An 8861-nucleotide genomic window follows, 5' to 3' on the forward strand; every position below is an offset into this window, starting at 1 on the left:
AGATAGGACCCAAAAGGCCAAGCATATATAACCCTAACCCTCTAGATTAGCCCCTAACTCCTATTCTACTCTTTTCATTATGCCTTCGTTCAGTCATTTAAAAACCAAAAGCTCACCAAACACCAAGCCTAAAGAAAACCCGACCGTCATCTTCTTTGGATCTAATACTTAACACTTGTTGAGTGAGTTTTTTTCTGACGTATTTTTTGGTTCCCATTCAACCATTCAGAAACAAACTATTGGGTGTGTTATTTGTTTTGAGTCCCTCGCTGCCACTTGAAACCTGTGCTTTCTGGATGATGACAACTTTTCTAAAAAGAAAGCTTTTTGGTCAGCACTTGCATGCCCGTATTAAACAGAATGTGAACAGTTTTGGAGAAAATAACAAATGTCATTGTTTCTGTTTTAAGATTTGCTAAGTGAAATCTGTGACTGGAAACAAGAAAAAGCACATTTAAGCTCTTGCAAGCTGTCACTTTTGGGAAAACTCCTGCCATGTCACCAACCACAACAGATTTTTGTTGAAAAAAAAAAAAAGCTTTTTCTTCCGTACGCAAAGTTAAACCATAAATGAAATAGTAAGTAACATGTAAGCACTATATACTAACTAAAGGTAATTAAATAGATTTGAATAAATTAACATTTAGTTAAGTTTGTTTTCTGCATAACTCATTTTGATGCATTGAATACCCAGCTATAAGCTTACTTCTAAGCTTCTAAATTGGTACATTGTCCTTAACACAAGTAACCCCACAAGAACTTCTCTAAAAATGGTACAAAGAAATTTTATTGAATCAGGAACTGGGTTAAGTTAGCAGACAGTCTCTCTTGTTCTTACCCTCCTTGCCAGCCATTCTCTCCAGTTTAGCAACCAGCCTTGACTCGCCTGGTTTGTTGCCCGGAAAGAACCTCATTTAATGGGGCCCAGAAAAACCTGTAAAATAGTAACCCCGCACCCGTTACACGCCTAGTGGAAACGCAACCAAAACGGCCCCGCACGGCTCAGCACGCTTAAAAGCGAGCTCCGCGCTGTAGTGAATGCGCATTAGAGCCATTAACTGCCATGACAATGAAAAGGAGTTTCTTTCTGTCCTGGCTTTGTTCCCTAATGAAGAATTTGTCGAATAGCCCTTACTACACCGTTGTTTAAAAGCTAGCTTTTTTACATACAAGGTTGTTTGCACACAAAAATACAGAAAAGGAGATTGCCAACACCTCATGTTAATCATTCCGGCCATTCTTGATTCAGATCAAAATGCGGTCGAAGGGAGCCAAATGGCTGTGCATCATTCAGGACACACCAGCTCAAAGGAACGTCAACGAAAGGCTGACCTGAATCTGCCGGCGTCCACCCCCCCCCCTCCCAAACCTAATGAAGATTGCCCACAAAGCGGGATATGTTGAAAGCCACTTGACTTGCCTGAAATACGCAGGAAAACATGGTTAGGAAATTCTTATCTAGAGGAGCCCTCTGTCTGCCAACATAACGTGAAAGCTTTTTTTATAACAGTAATATGGGACTAACAACTGGGCTGGAGGGCAAAGTCCGCTGTGATTACACTCAGAGGAAAAAAGGTGGCGTCTGGTAAAAAGTGCACTTGTGGGCAGAGAAAAAATAGGGGAACTGGACCATTATTGTTTTCAGGAAGCCAGGCAAACAAAACTTTAAGTAGTTGACGGATGTAAGTTAGCATTTGTTTGGTAATTATGCACAAAATTGTAAAAGGCGAGCCACGAATCGCTTTCATAGCTTCTGCAGACGCAAACTGGTTTTGGTTGCAGCAGGTGGAGCCTCAAAAAATGATAATGCTCCTGTCTCTGCTTACAGTCACGTATCTTCCACTATAAAACGTAATATTAGGACTCATACACCTAGATGGCATGGGAAGGGTCCGGTCACTCATCAATGAACTCGTGAAGCTGATAGAAAACCGACAGCGGTTTATAGTTTTTAAATAATCATGCTACAAAAATGATTTTTGCCATACTAATTGTCTCTCTGATACAAGAATAAAGTCAATAAGAATGGCATTTCTAAAAGTGAGTACTTATATGCAGGAACCATTCTAGGTGTCCCCCCCGGTGTTAAACTATGAGTTTCCCCGTTTACATACTACTCCCTTCTTCAATAACACAGCCAAATCCTGCTGCGAGCCAGGCAAAGCCCAGGTGCGTGTTTATCTATGAGTAGGGCCAAGGATGACTCCTGGTATGCCTTCCCACTTGCAACACTTTGCCTCTCTTAGCTGCCGGAGAAGACAGAAGTATTGCCAAAAAGCATTCTCTCATGTTGGCTTCAGGCTACTTTCTCCTTAAGGGCCGCTCCAATTAATCATTTAAATGCGAATACATATCGGCTGCCAACGATACGAAAAACAACGTAATCGAAATAAAACGATATTTTTTTATATAACTTTTTTTTTTTTTTTTTTTTGTTGAGGTCTTTCAGTTGAAGTTATAACTTAAAGTTCAGGTAAGTCAATGAATAATCGCCAATTTAACTAATCGCATTTACAATATTGACTCCAAATAACGAGATTATGATTTCTGCCATAACGAGCACCCCTACTCCCTTGTACGACACCGATACAGGGAGTCTGCTGAAATGAGTTCGGGAAGAACTCCTTAGTCGTGAGTCAATGGAGTGGCAGACTAGCTTTGCATGTTCTCAGCTGTTCTGATTCTCCAGGGATTGTTTAATTTACATTTAAGTTTGTACTCTCCCCTCTAGGCAACCCTGGAATCAAAGCAAGTGAGATGTCCCTCCAGATTTGGTTTGAGCCTGCAAATAAGAGGAATTCCTCCAGCTTCACGACAAAAGATGGAGAAGCCCCGATGCATTCGGTGAGGGAACAGCTATCACAAGAGTGTTCCCAGAATGTGGATGGTATATTTCCAATTAAAAAAGTCTCGCTCTAACGTTTTACTGCACAGAAGAGTCAGGACTGCAGATACAAAAGCGGGCCGATACAGTTCCAGGATCGATTCTCGGGCCTTACCGAGAGACAAGCAACGCACGGCTGCAAGCGGAGACACAAGCAGCCCTCTTATCCTACTCCTCCCATCCTGCACAATCAGACCAGGTGAGAAAAAAAAAAAAACCAGTCGCCTCTTTCAATATTGACCTCGCTCTCTTCATACAAACCTGCTAACCTCTTACTACTCATCTCCCCTCCCCTCCCTGCTGCGTAGGTTACGTGGCCTCGTCACCAAAGCATACCTGCATTTGACAGCTCTAAAACCCTGTACAATGGACCCCCGAGTTCATGAACTCTCTATCAAGTAAGGACTAACTTCTAGGATCTTTGCGGCTTCCACACCAGCGCTTTCCTGGTTCACTCCGGTTTCCCCTTTTCCTGCTCCCGCTCTGTCCACACCACACAGAGGCGGGTGGTACTCGCGTCATTTGCACATCGTGCGTCAGACGCGCCTAGCTTCATAAAGCCACCCGCGCGGAATTCTCACACATCCCTCTTATTTTTTCCAATTTGCCAATCTGTCAATTTTGCACTGTCATAACCAGCGTTGCCATCCCGCATCAAATTTTGCAAAGAATACTTGCACCGCGCGCAATCCCTCCCAGTTCACTCTGTACCTCCTTCGGAAGACCAGAGTGCCAACTAGGGTAGCTGGTCTCTCCAGGACCACTGCGCTTGTTAAGTGAGGTTTTCCATCGCTGGTGGGACAACTCTGGAAAAACGCAGGCATTTCCCTTGGTGTCAGGAGGGTTGACTCCCGCCCAGTGCCTGCGCCTAGAGACGTAAGCGGCGCCGCCTCTTAGCTCCGGAATCTTGCTTCTAGAACGAAAACATTTTGGAGCTGGAAACGAACCGGATTCCGGAGCTAAGAGGCGGCGCCGCTGCGGTGTGAAGAGGAAAAAACGGTACTTTTCAGGCTCTAGCTCCGAGCCGGCCCTGAAAACGCGTTGGTGTGAAAGAGGCAACAGAGAATCAGCACTTTTGAAACAGGGCTGAAACAGAGGGGATTATGGGATGCTGTAATGCATGATCTGTTTGGTATTTCGAGCCAAACTCTTCAGAGACCTATAATATATTGATGAAAAACAGTATAATAGGGGACCTTTAAAGCTTTTTTCAGAGACACTTGGTTACTTTCAGAAAGTAACCAAGTGTCTCTGAAAAAAGCTTTAAAGGTCCCCTATTATACTGTTTTTCATCAATATATTATAGGTCTCTGAAGAGTTTGGCTCGAAATANACACACACCTACACACTGTACCACGCACACACCTACACACTGTACCACACACACCTACACACACTGTACCACACACACCTACAGCTCCGAAAGCATAATCAGGCTACAGCCGTTGTGTATTTTATTATGTGAAGCACTAAATGGTCGTAGAAAGATATCGACTCTTTGTTTGTAGATATCTACTAAACTAAAGCAAATAGGCCTAAATAGAGTACGCCTGTTATACTGAGTGATATATATTTTACACACTGCTCTGCTTTTTGCACGGACCTCACAGCTGTTCTCACTGTAAACATCGTGTCGCGATGAAAGCAGTTACTAAAATAATATCCAGGGGATGCATGCAGAGCTGTCATTGGCTGAGATAAGTCCGGCCGTGTGTCGTGGAGGAACCATCAGTGTATCCTCGGTTATAGCTCCTCCAGAGAGCCTCCTCGACACTCGATCCTCTGTCCTCGGTGTGCATTTAGAGAAATTAGATGTCCTTCAAAATGGCGCGCTGAAATTCATTTCCGGGTCACCACCGGAGGACCGAGGAGTCGAGAAGTCGAGGAGGGGAAATTTGAGTATTGAGAAGCCTCTTATGTGGGGGGGGGGGGGGGCTGTGAGAGAAACTCCCTCTGGAGGGAACACAGGGATTTATTCTTTGCAGACCATTTACAAGCACAAAAACCTACACACTAGAGGAAAGTGAAAACTCCCAAAACATACTAGGGCCTCTTTAAGCACGTTTTGATCATCATACTTTTGTTCTGTTATTGAGATAGTGTGGGATTACTTATTTTAATGAAGTAAAAGAACACCTATTTCCAAAACTGAGATGACAGCTCATTGCTCTTAGGACCCCTCCACTTGATGATGGATAAAACCTGAGGAAAGGGAAGAGATTATTATTATTCCTCCTGCTGTCTGAAGACAAATCACACCCTCCCTCTATTTATCCCTCCCTGCATACCTTGATCGTGTGTTTAAGTGCTTCCACCTCTTGGTAGTTGATGACATTCTTCAGGTCTGCACACTCAATCATGATCACCTGGAAAGAATCACAGAGGTGGAGGTACTTAAGAGGGGAGAACTAAGCTGCTCTTCAAAGTGTTGTGCAAAGTACTTCACAACTTCTCTAAACAATGCAATAGTTCCGACGTTATGGTTCTGCATGTCTCTTATTTTTGTACTTCCTGTTTCCTTCCCATGTCATACCTTGATCTCCCCGGTAACCAGCATGGAGTGGAGGCGTGTCTCTATCTGAAAGATGCTCCACCCTCTTTTGGCAACAAACTCTGGAGTCAAAACGATGATCAGACGTCTGCTTTGCTCCACGCTACGAGCCAAGTCCTCGATGTAGGCTGGGAGAGAGACACATGGAGACAAAGGGAAAACTAAATAGAGAGAAAGAAAGGGAAGTTTTAAGAATAAAGTGAAGATCAATACATCGTCTGTTTTCTAATGAACTTGTTTGGAATAAATGTTAAAGACAAGAAACAGTTCCAAAACAAAAGTAAATATTTTCCTTGTTGTTTTTCTATCTGATTTAAATACAAAACAGGATTGACAAAGTCAGCATTTTTTCTCATAATCATCATTTGACGGAATGGTGTTAGAAAATGTAAAAATATATGCCAACTTGCTTGACATTAGAAGATTGATATAAACCTTAAGCTGGAGTCAGAATAAGGTTAGCCTAACATAGCATAAAAGCTAAAGGGGCACAAAGCTAACGTGGTTTAGTTCAAATTGATAAAATACAACTACCAGCACCTCCTAAGCTGACTTAGTAGTGCTTTATTTGTAATTTGTTTAACATGTGTAATGTGAATGCAAATGTAAATGTGTTGTAATCAACAATTTGTGGTTTTAGAGAGAATTACGTGCTGTAACTATTTACAACCAACAGCTGGGTGCGGTGGACTGTACAGCTCCTGGAAGTATTATCACAGCAGAGGGAGTAAGTTATCAATGTTCTGATCTCACTTTAGGGGAAGAAGAAAAGAGGCATATGCTTTTATGGAACACAACATGTACTATCAAGTGCATAAGACATTACAAATATTTAACAGGTCCCAGGACCAATATTGAAAAAGCTTTTCTTAAAAAGAATAGCTCAACATTGTGAGAAACATTGCAATTAAGTATTGGGTAACCATTATAGGTGCTTAAAAGGTAATTTATTTTTCAGGAGAGCTAGTAGTTTTGAATTTTAATCACAACTGCACTTTGACCACCCACATGTCCCTATTTCTGTTTGACTTGATGTGTTACTTGATATGTTGAGCTATTTTTTTAGCTTTGCATATCTTTCCCAAAAATGCAAAGACAAACAATAAGATTTCAAGTTCTTAAATAAAGAAGCAGAGAACATTGAACATCAGTATGTATAGTATCGGATGTATTTTCGCTGGCGTCAGCCTTCCCATTTTTTGTTCAGGAAATGACTGGCAGGAGTTTACAGCAGTGACAGGAATGCTTGTGCAAGAGTTTTGTTAACAGCTCTTTAATGGGATTCAGAGTTGTGCTGACCACCATCAGATTTTACTTGTAACTTATGGAAGGAAATGTGAACTCAATGAGGTGAATACAGTGGTGCAGGAATGACTCCTGGAAAACCCCGGACATTAGTTAGCTTTTACCACTTTCGGTTCCCTTGTTTCAAAGTCAACATTTAGATGCCTGAAATAACGTCTGTTGAAACACAAGCTTAAGAGATTTTCACGTTTTGTACTAGGACATTAGATACGTCAGTAACCACCCAAATTGTGAATGTCCGAAGCTTCTTTGTGTCTGGAAAACAGAGCTTGCTAACAAGTGACTAAATGAGACTATACTAAAAATCATCCGTCCGAACAAAAGGTCCATTTAAAGCTTAGTGGTGGTGATGCACAACCATGGTACCATGATGTTGTTAGCTTATAGCCTAATGTTAGCTTTTTAAATGTATGCATCAAACATTTAAAGAGTGGTGTTTATATGTGGAGATTATTCTGCTGACCAAAACGTGGAAGTATCATAAACGTGTGTTTCCTACAAAGCTTATTTTCTGCAATATACTGAAATCCAATGAAACAGTCCCATTGTTTTCTGTCGAGAGAGCCTATGCGAAGATAACTGCCTGGTCATCCTACAAAATACGTCACCGCTGCACCACTCAATGGCTGGAACAGATAGCATATTTTCAGTTGGTTGAATTTCCCAAAATGAGAAGTTAAATCCACTAAATATATCGTTAGCATTATGGCAACCATTAGCCACATTCGTTTTTTTTATTATAAATCTCTTTATTAGTTTTCGCACAGATATCAAACAGGCATTTTCAAGACATTACATGTAAAATACTGTGTTTTACTAGTACAGTTCATTAGCCATCTTCTAATGTCTAAAAGCAAAAACAATAACTCAAATCTGAGCAACCTATTTCAGAGCTCCACAAATGCTTCTTTTAATCCTCACTGTAGTGCTGTTGCTTCATCCTGAGGTCTATTTAAACTCATCTTCCCTAACTGTTCTATTTACAATTATTTGGGAACGTACGCCGTTCCGATTATTTTTCAAATTTGTAGTTCCCGAAAGTGTCTAAAACTGAGTGATCTGTGAGAAACAAATCTCCTATCTCTGTATGTCTCTACTGCTACCATCTTTTCTCGTGCTAACTAAATTAATGACGGAGACTCTGCAACAACAGATTATGATTTCCCGCTCAATTTGAGGGGCACAAATAGTAAACTGCATCTGAAAATTCACTCAATTCTTTCTCTTCTCTGCTTTTCCATCCCTCTCTTCATCTTTCTCTGTCCTTTTCTCCCCCCCCCTTCTGTTCAGCCCTTCCCTACCTCTTCCCGCTCTCTATTTCTGAGGATTATACAAATCAATTAATTGTAAACACAAGCCAATGACCCTGTCCCCGCCTCTTTCTGCTCTCGTTGTTTAACTCTCGCACTCTTCGGAGGGCTAATGGAGTGGATAATTGAACGTGTTTTTTTTTTACCATGTTGCTCTGTCAATAGCTTTGGTAAGCATTGAAAAGGAAGCTCTTGTGTGTGGATGTTACCAACTCATTTATTTTCACAATCTGTAACCTTTCATTCATATGCAGCTTAGTGTAAGTTACGCATGTTTTGCACAGTGGACATGTTGTTGGGATGTTATTAGGGAACAGAGAGGCAGCCTCTTGAAATATGACTTTTCAAACCCCGCTTAGGATGCATGTGTGTTTTAATGTTGGCTTAGGGTGATTCATTATAAACCATATTTAAGTAAATGTAGTAATATATTTTAAGAGAAAATGTTGAATAGTTCAAAGAACACATATTCCTTTGGAGCTTCACATTATAAAGTTATTTTAGTCTTTTGGACAGGTCGTGGTAATACAATGCTAATGCAAAGTAGAGAATGGCTTCATATCTGAATTAATTAGTTTTATACTGCAGTGAAAGTAACAAGGCGCCTCTGAAAAAAGCTTAAAAAAATAATAGCAGGTATAAGATGTGTACTGTCACACTCCTAGGGTTATGTCACGTTTGTAATTTTGTATGTTTGGGTTTTGCTGTCATGTTTTCCTCCTGGGTTATTGTCTGGTCCTTTTCCTTGTGTTTTTCCTCCTGTCGTTAGTGTCCCCGGTGTGTCTAGTTGTTTGATTGTGTTCACCTGTGA

The 8861-nt window shown here is 41.1% G+C and overlaps 1 protein-coding gene across 1 annotated transcript; it reads right to left on the reverse strand.

Moving 5' to 3' along the window:
• Positions 1–5000: 5000 nt before the first annotated feature.
• LOC104965375 (interleukin-1 receptor accessory protein-like 1) lies at positions 5001–7680 on the reverse strand. The gene is made up of 4 exons (XM_010794331.1): positions 7662–7680; positions 5418–5563; positions 5173–5250; positions 5001–5086 (listed from the first exon to the last, which is right to left on the reverse strand). Exons 1-4 carry the CDS (start codon positions 7678–7680, stop codon positions 5021–5023), a joined length of 309 nt encoding a protein of 102 aa, XP_010792633.1. The 3' UTR covers positions 5001–5020.
• Positions 7681–8861: the final 1181 nt, after the last annotated feature.

The sequence above is a fragment of the Notothenia coriiceps genome, unplaced genomic scaffold, assembly GCF_000735185.1.
Source record: "Notothenia coriiceps isolate Sejong01 unplaced genomic scaffold, NC01 NC01_scaffold00037244, whole genome shotgun sequence".
Classification (NCBI taxonomy): Eukaryota; Metazoa; Chordata; class Actinopteri; order Perciformes; family Nototheniidae; genus Notothenia; species Notothenia coriiceps.

What these genes read in the sequence shown, in the direction of transcription:
- LOC104965375 (XM_010794331.1), bottom strand. An exon ending in TGGTTACCGGGGAGATCAAG is followed by an intron (nt 5,251 to 5,417) that starts GTATGACATGGG and finishes GATTCTTTCCAG; the next exon opens with GTGATCATGATTGAGTGTGC. An exon ending in CACTTAAACACACGATCAAG is followed by an intron (nt 5,087 to 5,172) that starts GTATGCAGGGAG and finishes CCCTTTCCTCAG; the next exon opens with GTTTTATCCATCATCAAGTG.